The sequence below is a fragment of the Heteronotia binoei genome, chromosome 18, assembly GCF_032191835.1.
Source record: "Heteronotia binoei isolate CCM8104 ecotype False Entrance Well chromosome 18, APGP_CSIRO_Hbin_v1, whole genome shotgun sequence".
Taxonomy (NCBI): domain Eukaryota; kingdom Metazoa; phylum Chordata; class Lepidosauria; order Squamata; family Gekkonidae; genus Heteronotia; species Heteronotia binoei.
Genome location: NC_083240.1, coordinates 43,046,044 through 43,061,734, shown reverse-complemented (window position 1 = coordinate 43,061,734; position 15,691 = coordinate 43,046,044). Strand labels below are relative to the sequence as shown.

Below are 15,691 nucleotides of genomic sequence, written 5' to 3'. Positions count from 1 at the left end.
GAGCAGAGCTTAGGACTGCAGTACTGCAGCTTTACCACTCTGCACCACGGGGCTCTTATTAATAAAACATTAAAAAGGTAAAGGTAGTCCCCTGCGCAAGCACCAGTCGTTTCCGACCCTGGGGTGACGTCACGGCAGACTTTTTACGGGATTGTTTGCCATTGCCTTCCCCAGTTATCTACACTTTCTCCCCATGGTACCATTCAGCAACTGCTTCAACGGTGCCCGTACTTTACTGTTGCCAAACCAAATTACAGAAGGCTGATGGACAGCTGTAGCAGCGAATTGGGATCCTGTTCCAAGATGGCCAGTCAGCGCTCTGCCTTCCTAGAGGCCTTTGAAAGGCCCTAAGAGAATCTGAGAGAAGCCTCTTTAAGGGAGCTCCATACACAGTGTGGCAAATGCATGTGCTGGGCGTGTTCCTACAGGAAACATGTGACCTGTGGATGATCAACGTGCATTTCTAGACTTCCACAGTGGGCAAACTGGGCTGTTGCTGCCCATCTCCTTTTTTGAGCTCCATTAGAAGCCCCTAAGGAACCCCAGCATTCCTTGGGATTTAGTTGAGAGCTGCTCAGAGAGCAGCAGGTGGTTGGGGTGCACCCAGGTGAGGAGTGGCAGGTTGCTTGGAGTCTTGTTCAGACTTGCCAGGATGCTTTTGTGTATGCAGGAGCTCAGCTGTGTGGCGAGGTGTTTTCTTTGACGGCAGAAAGACTTTAAAGTATATGAAACTGCTTTATGCAGAAATCGGAGCATTGGTTTCTCTACGTCGCCGCTTTGGAGTAAGGATCCTCCCCTCAACTGTTGCTTGAGAGCCTTTTGCTTGAACCCGAGACCTTCTGGATGCATTGCATGCACTCTGTCTCTTAGCCACATCCCTGCTCCCCACTTCAAGGCTGACTGTTGCACGATTTGTTGCTTTGTGCATGGAGATGCCTTTAACCCTCCTGTGGAGTCTTGAGAGCAAAAATTCTACTTCATGAGCTGCTGGCATTAAAATTGTGAGTTAGTTTGTTCCGGGGCCATTTTTCCTCAGCTAAGACAAAAATGTGTGAGCCAGAGGCTAAAAACCTGTGAGCTAGCTCACACTTAACTCAGCTTAGAGGGAACATTGCTTCTGTGGGGTCTCTGCCAGTTCCTGCTGGATCATCCCAATTGGCGGTGGGAAGCGCATGATCCCCACCCCCAATCGCATTATTTTTCTGCAGGAACTACATTTTACTTTTGCTTTGTATGAATTAGTGACCACAATTGCTAATATTTCATGCGCTTTACTTCCAAATTTATAGGTGAAATACAACACACACATTCATATAGTACTATATGAATGAATCCTTCATATGACAATGGGACTTCATACAGTACATTTACAGCTGACATCAAAGTCTTATCTCTTTCCGAATAGGCAACCGCCTCGAGCCCTTTCTGAGCAGCCGCCTCTTCGGAAAGAGATAAGACTTTGATGTCAGCTGTAAATGTACTATATGAAGGATTTATTAGCAAAATTGAAGGAGGAAGGATTTGAAGTTGTCTTTCATTTGGATTGTGCTTTAAACTACTGGAGTGGTCTCCGTGGAAAAAGGATCGTGGAGTGCACCTTGCTGGAAGGGACTTCGAAGGAGGATATGAAGTCGACCTGTGACAATGGGATTCTACTTTGTCTTGTGAACTTTTAGTGCACTGAGACATTTTTGAGAGTGTTCCATAATCTAATGTGTGTGTGTGTGTGTGTGTTGTATTTCACCTATAAATTTGGAAGTATAGTGCATGAAATATTAGTAATTGTGGTCACTATAACCCTGTGGGTTGCTTCTAATTTGCAATCTAGAGTGACCTCTCTCTCTATCTTTTGTCCTTGTATGAATTAGTAGCTGTTATTTCCCACTTTGGTTTAAAGAGGTACATTTGGTCTTCATTGAGTTGGGATCTTGAAAGAAAATCTTTGCATCATTTACACCCTGTTTTCCCTCCCCCATGGGGATCCCAAGCTGCTTATGTTGTTCTTCTCTCCTCCATTTCCTCCACACAACACCCCTGTGAGGATGGCCGGATGGGAATGTGCATAATGGGTCCATGGTCACCCCGCAAGCTTCTATGGCAGTGTAACTTTTCAGACCTGGGCCTCCCAGATTCTAGTTTGACACTCTGAGCACTGGACCACACATGTCCCCAAAGAACCTGTTTTCCCCCCCTTCCTCGGCTGTCTTGCCTTCTGTTAATCCCATAGAGTTTAATGGGTTCCATTGCCCAGACAGCCAGTGTGACATAGCAGTTAAGACTGCTGAACTAGTATCTGGAAGACCCAGGTTCGAATCCCCACTTGTCCCGTGGAAGCTCGCTGGATGACCTTGGGCCAGTCACACTCTCTCAGCCTGGACCTAGCTCATATAGTTGTTGTGAGGATAAATGAAGCAGAAGAGAATGATGTAAGCTGCCTTTTCCATTTGGGAGAAAGGTGAGGTGCAGATGAATTAAATAAACAGACATCATCTCTCTCTGCCCTGTGGTCGATCTGCCTGTCTGCCCCTCTCTCTCTCTCTCTCTCTCTCATTTGCTGGAAAAGCATCTTTGTTTTTTCCAACTTGCTCACTTTCTTTGTGGTAGGCAAGATAAAAGATGATTTTTCCAGTTTTTTTCTTTAAAAAGATTGCAGTGTACCAAATACCAGTAATGATCTGTGGAAAAATTCCTTCTCACAGCCCCCCGTGTGGCTAAATACTGATTGGTTCCAAGGAACCTGGAGGACTCGGCAATTTCTTGGGCAAGGTGTGGCTGCTATTGGCTTTTCCATGTAGAAGAGTGGTGACCCTTGGCACAGGTTGAGATCAGTAGATGGGGGCAGCAAGGAGAGCGGTTATTTATTACCAGCATGGTTCACCCTCTGTGCATTGCGTCTATGATGAGAGAGGTTTTTTGCTCAAGTTCATTTCCTTCCCCTTGCAGCAGAGTGGCCAAAGACCATGACGGGCCTTCCGAGTACATCTGGGACGACCGCCAGCGTGGTGATAATCCGGGGGTCAAAGATGTACGTGGCTCACGTGGGCGACTCAGGAGTGGTGCTTGGAGTCCAGGATGATCCCAAAGATGATTTTGTCCGGGCTGTAGAGGTGACGCAAGATCATAAACCTGAGCTTCCGAAGGAGAGGCAGCGAATTGAAGGACTCGGGGGCAGGTGATTTTCTTGTTGTCTTTTTCATGGGTGGATCTGCTTTTGTACACTGAATGTGGCCTCTCCAAGCTGTATGTGGCTTTTGATTTTAAGCAACCATTAATGGAAACCGAAAATCTGGGATGCGGCACCCAAGAACACACCCTGAGATTATAGAGTGAATGTCTGAGCAGTTACCCTGTTGTCAGGGTGGAATTCTAGCAGGAGCTGCTTCGCATATTAGCCAATCCTTCAAGAGCTTACAAGGCTCTTTTTGTAAGCTTTTGGAGGATTGGCTACATCAGGGGTGCATGGCCTAATATGCAAAGGAGCTCCTGCTAGAATTCCACCCCTGCCTGTGGTATGTTTGGATCCAGGTAGTGTTCTTACAGCTGTGTCAGGTATGCTGTGTTGGGTCAGACCAAAGGTTTACCTAGCCCAGATTTTGATGGCCCAGTTGTTGCCATCCGTATGTTTCATAGAAGCCCATAAGGCGGGTGTGAAGGCAGGAACCCTCTCCTCAATGTATGTCCTCAGCACATGGCACTTAGAAGCAGAGCAGCTCTAAACATGGAGGTTCTAGTTATAAATGGCTAGGAAGAGTAAGAGAGGCCTGCCATTTTCTTGCATCACAGTTGCAGTCATGTCAACCTTGGCTGATCCCAAATGGTTTGAAACCAAGATTTGAAGTGAGATTTGCAAACCTGGATTGGGGGTTGGGGAGGGAAGCTAGTTAGCATTAGCTGCAGTTTGGTTTGGGGCAGATGCAGCCTCAAGACGGCTTCAGAATAGGAATGTAGAGAGAGCCAGTGCGGAGTAGTGAGTAAAATGTCAGGCTAAGAACTGACCGGCCAGGGTTCAAATCTCTGTTCTGCCTTGAAGTTTGTTGGGTAATTTTGGGCTTGCCACAGTCTCTTGCCACAGAGCCAGTTTGGTGTAGTGGTTAAGTGCGCGGACTCTTATCTGGGAGAACTGGGTTTGATTCCCCACTCCTCCACTTGCAGCTGCTGGAATGGCCTTGGGTCAGCCAGAGCTCTCTTATCTGGGAGAACCGGGTTTGATTCCCCACTCCTCCACTTGCTCCTGCTGGAATGGCCTTGGGTCAGCCATAGCTCTCTTATCTGGGAGAACCGGGTTTGATTCCCCACTCCTCCACTTGCACCTGCTAGCATGGCCTTGGGTCAGCCATAGCTCTCTTATCTGGGAGAACCGGGTTTGATTCCCCACTCCTCCACTTGCAGCTGCTGGAATGGCCTTGGGTCAGCCAGAGCTCTCTTATCTGGGAGAACCGAGTTTGATTCCCCACTCCTCCACTTGCAGCTGCTGGAATGGCCTTGGGTCAACCAGAGCTCTCTTATCTGGGAGAACGGGGTTTGATTCCCCACTCCTCCACTTGCAGCTGCTGGAATAGCCTTGGGTCAGCCAGAGCCCTGGCAGAAGTTGTCCTTGTGAAAGGGCAGCTGCTGTGAGATTCCTCTCAGCCCCACCCACCTCACAGGGTGTCTGTTGTGGGGGAGGAAGATAAAGGAGATTGTGAGCCGCTCTGAGATTTGGAGTGGAGGGCAGGATATAAATCCAATATCATCATCTTCTTCTCAACCTAACCTTCCTCAGAGGGTAGTTGCGAGGACAGAATGGGCAAAGCAGGCTCCCCTGAACTCCTAGGAGAGAAGGAAGGAAAAAAAGGCACCAGATAGATAAACAGGGTTTAAAAAAAAACCTGGGTGGTTTCTGATGCGGGATGTGCTCCTCATTTTTAAGTTAATTTTCCTGCAAGCGGCCTCAGTAAAAATATAGAGCAGGAAGGGATCCAAGGGTCATCTAGTCCAACCCCTGTGCAACACAGGAAATTCGCAGCTGTTCCCCCAGTGCCCCATGTTCTGTGCCCAGAGGAAGGCAAAAATCTCTAGGATCCCTGAGCCAACAAATTCCTTCCTGAACCCAAAGTGATGATTGGCAGTATCCTCGGCATATACCAGGGGTGGCCAAACTTGCTTAACGTAAGAGCCACATTGAATAAACGTCAGACGTCTGAGAGCCGGCTGGCAGGCAAATAGATGGGAGTAGGGAGGGAGAGGTGGAAAGAAAGCAACTTTAACTTTAAACACATTCACAAAGCTGAACTTTTCTGACTGGCCTGCAATATCCAAATGGGAGAAGGCTGCCACTTCTATGCTGCTGAGCAATACCAATTATGAGGAACTAGGACCATCAGAAGGACCGCCATCAAAAAAACAGAAGAAACTATACAACATCAATCTAATTAGAATGCCGAAGAACGAAAACTGCGATCTGCCGATGTTTGAGTAGCACCAACTATGTAGTTTTAATTGTTAAGTTGTTTCAGTTTTATCATTTTGATTGTAATCTGAAATGTTGTTTTAAAATGATTGTTAGCCGCCCTGAGTCCAGGATAAAAGTCTAAAGTAAATAAATAAATTCTCCAGGCTGCTGGCTGGCTTGATTTGGAGAAAGGATTTAAAGAGGGAAATGCCTTCTCCAAGCCAGCTGATGGGGCGGTGGGGGCTTCAAGAGCCACACAATGTGTGTGAAAGAGCCACGTGTGATTCCCAAGTTGCAGTTTGGCCACCCCTGGCATATAAGAAGGGGCCACGAGAGCTGAGCAGTAGCTCATCCCTTCCTGCCTTCTCTCTCACAGTCTTCCTAAATCCATAGTGAGCCATTGAATCAGACTTGCTGTCAGGTGGCTATCTAGTCTCTGCTTACAAGCCTCTAACGAAAGAGAGCTCATCTCCCGAGGAAGCCTGTTCCACTGTGGAATGGCTCTGTCAGGAAGTTTTTCCTGTTTCAGTTTCTTCTTATCTTCCCTTTCAAGTTTCTAGTTCTTGTGACGGTGGAGATAAGGCTAGAAATGCAGGAAGGAGGTGATGGAATCTAACATGTCAGGCTGGTCCTGAAAAAAACCGAGTGGGGCACTGGCGGCTGGCTCAGTGACGCACGAAGGAGCCAAAGTCTGCATTGTGGGCCGTTGAAAATACGTCTGTTTTTTTCTTTCCAAAGTTGACACACATCAAACAATTAAAACGTTATAACAGTCAAAGTTACAAATATATACAAAATTTTAAAAACAGTTAAAACGTAAAAACATGCCCTGACCTTGGATAGTCCAGGCAAGCCCGATCTCGTCAGATCTCAGAAGCTAGGAAAGGTAGGCTTTGGCAAGACTTGGATGGGAGACCTCCTTGGAATACCAGCAGTCGGGAGGGCGGGGGCAGGCTTTATTCAGCCACCTCCCTGTATATCCTCCAAGACTCCAGTAGGGGTCAGTCACCAAAGATCACCAGGACTCCCAGGTGCAGACACACACACACACACGTGCATAAAATACAACATCCCCTCTCCCCATAAAAACATACACAGGGAGGAAGATAGAGGGAAGAAGATATGGTTGCCAACTCCAGGTTAGGAAATTCCTGGAGATTTAAGGGGTGGGGTTTGAGGAGGGATGAGACCTCAGGCAGATACAATGCCATTTCCACCCAGGGAGCCATTGCTGCCAATCTCCAGGTAGGGGCTGGAGATCATTCAGAATTACAACTGCTCCCCAAATGGCAGAGATCAGCAGCCCTTGAGGTGTGTGTGGGGGAGTGAATGCCTTCGGGGGGGGGCACTCACCCAGAGCCTCTTTCTAGAGCCCGTTGCATTTTTCTTCACAACAGGCCTTATTACTAGTTAACAATAAGTTCCTTCAACCAGATAGCTTGAGCCATACAATAAAATCACAGTTCAGATATCAATAACAGTTACATAATAATGGATAAAGTAAAATTATGCCACTAGTAAAATCATAAGATAGTCACATTAATATGTAACAGGGAGGAAGGCTAATAAGAGTTAAGTAAGGGAACACCAAACCCAACAAAGAAGTCAGCTGGGGGCAGACAGTGATGGAGACGGATGAATAAAAGATCAAATGCTGCAGGCGCGATATCGGTAATTATGGTGGTTAAGTTTGGTCTCTGGCTGCACAAGGAAACTCAGGAGTTTGTGTCTGGGAACAATATGGCGGTTTCTTAAAATTCACGTTTCTGGTTCTTGTGGATAAAGTTTAAAACCAGTAGCCACATGAAATTTCACAAGGGAAAGTGGCAATGAGTGATATTAAGTGGCACTCCCTGACAGGTCTGGGAGGGGGGAAGATCCTACCTTTCCTAGGATTTTGTTAGCCCTGCTAGGGTTTCGGTTCTTTAACCCTTGGCCCAAAGCCAGCCGCTCTCATGCGTCTAGTGCTTGCTAAACAATGAGTTTTTGTCTTCTTCTTCCAGACATCTGGAAGTGTGCCCTGCAAAACTGAGACCTATACAAATGTTCTTCCTTTGCCATTACAATGATGAAAATTATTTTGCATTTACCATGAGTGTTAGCGATTAATCCGGTCAGCCTTGCAAAAGCAGCCTGGCAAGTGAGGCCAATATGATGACCACCACATCACACACTGCTAGAGTGATACCCGGGATTGCCTAGTGAATCCATGGCAGAGGTAGCATTTGAACCCAGGGCTTCTCATAGGGCATGCCCCAAACTCGAAGCAGGGGCAGAGATGAAGTTCTGAACTTGGCGCAGGCAGAGATGTAAAATTTCTGCTCTTGAGTGCCTCTGTGCAAGTGGCGCATGACGTTGTGGTGTCGCTGTTTGGGTGCAGGGACAATATAAAGAGCAGGCAAGCTGCCCCACTGCTGTGGCAAAACGCATTCCTTGGGACTTGGGAGCTGGCGTTGCAGAAACCCCATCCTCTTTGGCTCATCGACTCCACGCCAGCCAGCCAGGCTCACTTGCCTTACTTTCCAAGTGTTTGGGAAGCGGCAATGCCGACTCGTTTTTCTCGCCAACGCCGCCCTCTCCAAAATCCTTGTTAATCTCCAGCGGAGATAATGGCAGGGCATGTGGCAGGTGGTGGCACAGCTGTCTGCTCCATCGGGACTGGCAAAAGTCAGCCAATGGCTTTCCTCTTCAGCGGGCTTCTGCTTTTGGATATTTGTTTATCTTGGCTGGCTGCGAAACACCAAATGGTGTTTGTCATTGGGATTTGAACCCAGGACCTTAACCTTTACTGCTGCTGACTAGCCCCGCCCCCAATAATTTATGAATGCCTTATAGATAATAATAATAAATGTATTTTTATATCCTGCCCTCCCCTGCCGGAGGCAGGCTCAGGGCGGCTCACAGGACATGGTGTATACCATGATTACAATAAAATACAATCATTAGTATAAAAACAGATTAAAATATAGTTGAATTACATTCATAAATTAAGTTAAAAGTTAGATAAAACAGTTAAACCGTTGTAGATTATTAATTAAGGTGCTATAATTCAGAATATGTATAGGATGGCTAGAGGTCAATTAACCGGGTTCCATCTTAAAGGCGAGCTGAAAGAGGGCGGTTTTGCAAGCCCTGTGAAACTGACTCAGGTCTTGCAGGGCTCGCACCTCCTCTGGTAGTTGATTCCACCATTGGGGAGCCATTGTTGAGAAGGCTTGCTCCCTCGTTGTTTTCAATCTAGCCTCCCTTGGCCCAGGGATTTTTAAAAGATTTTGGGAACTAGATCTCAGTGCTCTCTGAGGACTGTGCTCTCAGAGTTATATATTATTTGTAAATGTACATCGCGGGGGCAGGGGGGGGGACAGTGTTTAGTATTTTGTATGGTGGCCTAGTGCAGTGTTTGTCACTCTGCAATAGAAAATACTAATGATGTTGCAGCTTTCACAAAAAAGGAGTCTGGTGCCACCATAAAGGGGTTTGTGTGTGCAGGTTGTGACATTAGTTTTTGTGAGCCGAAGCCTTCTTCCTTGGATGGCCTCGCTTGGCACTTCATGCATCTTGCGAAGTGGACTCCAGGTCACAAAAGTCTGATACAGTCAAACTGCTGGTGTCAGACTTTATTTTGCTTTTCTGCTGTAAGACCCCTGTGGAATAAGCGCCCAAGAAGAGAGAGCCCCGCTAAGCTCCGATCAGTGGTCCCATCTACCCCCTCATCCCCTTTTCCCGCAGCGGCTGGCAAGATGCCTCCTGAACCCATCCGAGCAGGTCGGAGCACACCTTCTCTTCACAGGATCGCCCTTCGCCAGCTGCTTTTTCACCCTGACCTGGATGTCTCAGGCTAGCCCAGTCTCAGAAACAAAGCAGGGTCGGCCCCGGCTACTATTTGGATGGGAGATCACCAAGGAAGTCCGGGGTTGTGATGCGGAGGCAGGCAATGGCAAACCACCTCTTTTGCTCCGATGCGGGTGCCGCAGGCTAGCGCAGTCCTATCAGCATTCAGAAGCTAAGCGGGGTCAGCCCTGGTTAGGACTTGGGTGGGAGACCACCGAGGAAGTCCAGGTCACCACGTGGAGGCAGATGATGGCAAACCACCTCTTTTCCACTCTCGCCTTGAAACCCTTAAGAAGTTGCCATACATCGACCATGACTGAATGGCATTTCCCATCACCCCCGGAGTGTTTTGCAAAGGTGAGCTGCCTCTGGTGGATTTCAGTTTATCTTAGGTTCCTCAGTGGAACAGGCTTCCCCGGGAGGTGGTGGGCTCTCCTTCCTTGGGAGGTTTTAAAACAGAGGCTAGATGGCCCTCTGACAGCAATGCGGATCCTGTGAATTTAGGGGGAGGGGTTTGTGACCCTGGAAGTCCCTTCCAGCTCTATGATTCAGTAGTGTTTTATCTCTGTTCCGTTTGCCATACAATTTCTTCGGCTTTTTCTCTGGAGCATTAATACCTAGATGGCACTCTGTGTGTGTGTGTGTGTTTGTGTCTTCCCTCCCACTTTTTGGCACTCAAACTTGTCCTGCTGTTCAGCATCTGAGAGCAGGTGTTTAAAAATGTTTAAAGGCCCAGCTCTTCTTCGTCTGGCTCAACCCATCCCCTTTGCCTCCGGGCAGATGAGGACTATCCTGTTGGCTCCTTCCTCTCTTCCTATTTAAAATTCTGTCTCCTGCTGTGGCTGGCAGGAATCCCAGGAGAGCCTCGGCTGCTTTGAATCTTTCAATTAAAAAAGCACGTTGGAGTCAGGCCTAACTTCTGGCGGAGGCAAGAGATGATCTTTTGAATGCCGCTCTGCCCCATAGCGCAATTTGGCATCAGCATTGTGGTTGCTGATGTCTCAGAGAAGTCCTTCAGTTTGTTGCCTTTCTGGGGTCAGTTTTTGGAAAGTTGGGAAGGAAACCTACCTGAAATAGAATATGACACAGTCACCGAGCTGCCCAGGGAGCTGCCTTGTTGTGAGACGTGATTCATGTGAAGGGGCAGGGATGGGATGCAATATTCCCTCTTAAGCTGTAGAGTATTGTGAGCAACAATTCTACTTTGTGAGCTACTGGCATTAAAATTGTGAGCTACTGCAGAAATTAGAGTGCTCTGGGGCCATTTTTCCTGAGCTAAGACAAAAATGTGTGATCTGGAGGCTAAAAATCTGCGAGCTAGCTCACGCTAACTCAGCTTAGAGGGATACACTGGTGGGAAGGGAAGGTTGGTGTGAAGTGGCCGTGGGGGGCGGTGGGAGGGGAGGCCAACAGTGTGGTAAACAGACTTCCAGAAAGGAGCAATGATGTTTTGCTCAGACTCCAGTTACCAGGCCCGACCTGGAAGCATTACCACTATTATTATTTAAAATATTTTATGCCACCATTTATGCCTGGGGAGAGCCAGTTTGGTGTAGCGGTTAAGTGTGCGGACTCTTATCTGGGAGAACTGGGTTTGATTCCCCACTCCTCCACTTGTACCTGCTGGAATGGCCTTGGGGTAGCCATAGCTCTCACAGATTTGTCCTTGAAAGGGCAGCTGCTATGAGAGCTCTCTCAGCCCCACCCACCTCACAGGGTGTCTGTTGTGGGGGAGAAGATATAGGAGATTGTAAGCAGCTCTGAGTCTCTGATTCAGAGAGAAGGGCAGGGTATAAATCTGCAATCTTTGTCGTCATCTTCATTGTCGTCTTCTTTGTCTTCCTCCTCCTCCTCTCCCCCCCCCCCCCCCGATCAGGGTCCACAAGGCAGTGAACATAAAATAAATAAATAAAATATTTGAGTAATTAAAATGCATTTAAAATTGTATAATTCAATTCAGTAATGGTATAGTTCAATTAAGAACGCACAAACTAGAAGGAGAGGGCCATTGTTGGGAATATGCCAGATAAAACAGTCATCATCCACTGGCGAAAGACATCGATGGAGTTCCCTGAATCTCCCAGGGGACAGAGTTCCAAAGTTTTGGTGCCAGAACAGATAAGGCTCTGTCTTGGGTTGTCATCTATCTAACCTCAAATGCCCAAGCAGGGCCTCTGAAGATGACCGGAGTGTACTGCTGGGTTCATACAGGAGGAGCATGTAGTGGGTTTGACTTTATTGCCTGCTCTACCTTCTTTGCTTTCTTGCTGAACTCCATGATTCCATGACTGGTTCATACAGAACAGGGGTGGCCAAACTTGCTTAACGGAAGAGCCACACAGAAAATATGTCAGATGTTTGAGAGCGGTAAGAGCGGTCAGATGTTTGAGAGCCACAAGATGGGCAGGCAGGCAAATAGATGGGAGGAGGGGGAGGGAGGAGAGGTAAAAAGAAAGCAACTTTAACTTTAAATGCATTCTCTAAGCCAATAGCTGGCTTGGTTTGGAGAAGTTATTTAAAAAGACAGATGCCTTCTCCAAGCTGGCCAACAGGATGGTGGGGGCTTCAGGAGCCACACAATATGTGTGAAAGAGCCACATGTGGCTCCCAAGCCACAGTTTGGTTACCCCTGATATAGAATCACCTGTGTCATCTCTTGGGTTTTCTGCAAGACTCTGTCCTGATACTTAGTGGGGGTGGGGAGTTAACTGTAGTGAAGACCCAATGCTAGGAAAGAGCGATTGCTGGTCAGAGCAGATAGCACTGTGCTAGATGAACTGCTGGTGTGTGGGGCAGCTTCCTTTTTCAGGAGGTCTCATATAGCTGAGTGGTGGAGCACCTGCCTTGTGTGTGGAAGGTTCTCGGTTCAATCCCAGGCATCTCCAGTTAAAAGGATCTCAGGCAGCCAGAGTTGAAAAAGACCTCTCTACTTGAGATTTTGTACTCCACTCTGAGTCCCTATGGGGGAACGGGCAGGCTATAAATAACCAAATAATAATAATATTGGGCAACTGCTGCCATTCAGGATACTGGGTTGTGCGGCTCTCAGTGGTCACACGAAGGTCCCTTTTACAGAATCAGACCATCAGTTCTGTCTACTCACACCCGCAGTGGCTCTTCAGGGTCTCAGGTAGAGGTCTTTCACGCCACCTGCTACCTAAACCTGAGACCTTCTGCAGGCCCCTGAGCCTCAGCCTCTCCCCCTGTGTATAATGCAGTATCATGTACTCGGGGAAGTACAGGTAGCCCTGTGCACAGAAACGTGCAGCGTGATACCTTTGGTAGAGGACTTAGCCAGATTTAGGACGGATTATGAGGGCGTGCTTTGTGCTAAAGCTAGTTTGAATTCTGGTCCAAGGCGAGTTGCATTCTGCCCCAAGAGTAGCATTTTAGGGCTTGTGTAGGGAACGAAGCCAACTTTATATATATTTTTACTGGCTATACTAGTTTTACTAGTTATGAGACCCAAGAGCATATCCTGAAACTGTTGTTAGCCTCTAAGGTTCTCCTGGACTTGAATCTAAGACCGATTTCCGACTAGCCTTACCTCGTTCTCACTCTTCTCTTCTCAGCGGGCCTTCTGTCGGATTTCTCATAAGCTGCCCCGAGGCTGCAGCTCTCTCCACCTCTTTCACGCAGCAAACAAGAGCCTCTAAAAACCAGTTTCTGTTTGCCGGTGAAGCTAGTTGCAGCCCCGGGGCAGATAGTGCGAAATCCGAGGGAAGCCCCACGGAGAAGGGGAGCGTGAGAGTGGGGCAAGGATAGTGGGAACTGTTTTACTGCAGACAAACACGGTTACCCTCTGAAACTATATATATATATTACTGTTTAGCATAAGTTGCAGGGAGTGGAAAGGGCAAGGAATACAGCAGTTCCCCCCTCCCCCCTTACTAGAAATCTTAATCAGGGATCTTTCTGGCTTCAGAGGTCTTCACTGAGCATTGCCCACACTGTTTTACACTCATAAGGTTTAGTACATTTTTAAAAAATGAAAATGGAGTTTTTCTGGAAACCAAATCCTGCAGCCAGGGCTACATTTGCCAGGTTTTCTGTACTAGTCGCAGCATTCCAGCAGATCTAGGAAGTGGGAGGGGCCACAGCTGTTTAGACCCTGAGGTGCCACCTCCTGTTCCCAAAGTGTTGGAAATTTTACTCAGCCCCCAATAACTGCTTGTGCTTTGGGATCTCATTAAGTATTTGTTTATTTACATCACTGATATCCTGCCTTTCTCCCCAGTGGGGACCCAAGTGGCTTTGCAGTGTTTTCCTGTCCTCACAACAGCCCCGTGAGGTAGTTTGGACTGAGAGAATGTGACTGTCCCAAAGTCACCCAGCAAGCTCTCACAGTGGGGTGCAGATCTGAAGCCGTGTCTCTCAGATTCTAGCCTGGCACCCTAACCGATACACCGTGCTGGCTCTCCAGTACCACCCACCCACTTTTTTCCCCTTGGGGGAGTATTTTTTTGTGTGCATAAGTGTGTGTGTGTGTGCGCTTGCCCGGAAGTCATGGGTTGACTTCTGGCGCCCCCCTAGTGGGGCTTGGATGTTTAAAGATGTGGCTTGCTAGTGCCTGCCCCTGTGTCCTGGCCGTGGTATTCCTTGGAGGTTTCCCATCCATGTACTCACCAGGGTGCTGCTTAGCTTCTGTGATCTGATGAGATTGGGCTTGCCTGGGCTATCCAGGTCAGAGCCCGCCCACCTGCTTTTCAGCTTGTGTCATGAAGTCTAGAAGCCATGTTTTTGTTTTTGGAAAGTAAGACTAGGATACCCAGGATTGTGAAATTGTGCAGCTTTTAACTGACTTTGTTTTGTTCTCTCCACCTTTCCCCATTCCTCTGATTTCCGCACCCCCCCCCCCTCCAATTTTAGCGTGATCAACAAATCTGGCGTGAACCGGGTCGTGTGGAAGAGGCCTCGTCTGACCCACAACGGTCCTGTGCGGCGGAGCACAGTCATCGATCAGATCCCCTTCCTGGCGGTGGCTCGTGCCCTGGGTAAGCAGTGCCTGGCCAACACACAGGAAGCAGGGGCCGTGGAGGCGGTCTCACCGAGAGACCGGACTAGACAGATCTTTTAGGGTAGCAAATCGGCACTCCCGTGTATGCTTACTTGGGAATAAGTACTTGTCTTCCCTCTCCTCGTTTAGGAGTGAGTGGAAGTGATGCGGGGAAAGGAGGGAGTGCATGAAGGGATGTCACTGGGGTGAGGGGGGGAAAATGCTTCCTTCCCCTTTGTGACCCCAGCGATTGAAGGCCAGTCGCTGTCAGTGGTGCTCTGCCCGCATAACCTCTTAAACTTTCCCCCCATTCTGAAGCAGCGATACTCACCCTGTAGCTTGTGAAGTGCAGTTAAAAAGGTAATGGTAGTCCCCTGTGCAAGCACCAGTTGTTTCCGACAAGGGTGACGTCGCATCAGGACGTTTTCACGGCAGACTTTTTATGGGTGGTTTGCCATTGCCTTCCCCAATCTTCTACACTTTCTCCCCAGCAAGCTGAGTACTCATTTTACCAACCTGGGAAGGAGGGAAGGCTGAGTCCACCTTGAGCTGGCTACCTGAACCCAGCTTCCGCCAGGATCAAACTCAGGTCGTGAGCAGAGAGCTCAGACTGCAGTACCGCAGCTTTACCACTCTGCGCCACGGGGCTTCTTACTGGAGAGCAGTTACTGTGAACCAAAAAAGCCACATTGACTTCCATCCCTGGCTTGAGGCTTGTGCCTCAGGGAGGTAACTGCCAACTACAAGCCCCGCTTGCCCATTTTGGGCAAAGTTTGTTGTGGTTCAGCAGAGCGCGTGTAGAGGAAGGCTCTGTAAATTCTAAGGGCCCCTTGAGGATAGAATGCATCCGTGCTCATGGGAACACACTGCTCCTCCTCCACAGTTGAGGAATGGGTAGATTCTTGTCATCACTTCCGTCTCGGAAAAGCTTTTCTGTCCACCCTAAACGTGAAGACCAGCCATTCATGTATGTGGGAGAAAGCATATGAAGATACTTTTAAGTTGGGGGGGCTCCAAGCCAGCGCCCCTCCTCTGGTGATCCTGCTGACCCCATTGTGCATTGCAGGGCAAGCCAGCACCTTTCTCCCCCCCCCCCTGCCCTGTGCATTGCAGGTCAAGCCAGCACCTTTCTCCCGCTCCCCCCGCCCCGCCTTCTGGTCAAGATAGACAGCGAGTTGGAATTTTTATCCATATCTAAAAAACAGGTGTCACTTTTCCGATTTCCTTAGAATTCAAGGAAATAGAGCTGAGCTATGACTGGAATCAGTATTACTCTGGCTGAAGATCCAACTTTCCCCCCCCTCCATGGTTTGAATGCTTGAGAATGGCTCTCATTTGGCTCCCAAGAGTCTCTTATCCAGATGTCGATAAAGCTCAGCTTCAGCATTACGGCAACATCTATTTTCTGCTGAGAGTCCGGGGGTGTTTTCTGC

The 15,691-nt window shown here is 48.3% G+C and overlaps 1 protein-coding gene across 1 annotated transcript in view; it reads left to right on the top strand.

The window, feature by feature from the left end:
• PPM1D (protein phosphatase, Mg2+/Mn2+ dependent 1D) overlaps nt 1–15,691 on the top strand; it is an 81,624-nt gene that overhangs the window by 14,398 nt on the left and 51,535 nt on the right. Inside the window, 2 exon segments of the mRNA XM_060259231.1 lie at nt 2,944–3,172; nt 14,132–14,256. Coding sequence (XP_060115214.1) covers nt 2,944–3,172; nt 14,132–14,256 — 354 coding nt within the window.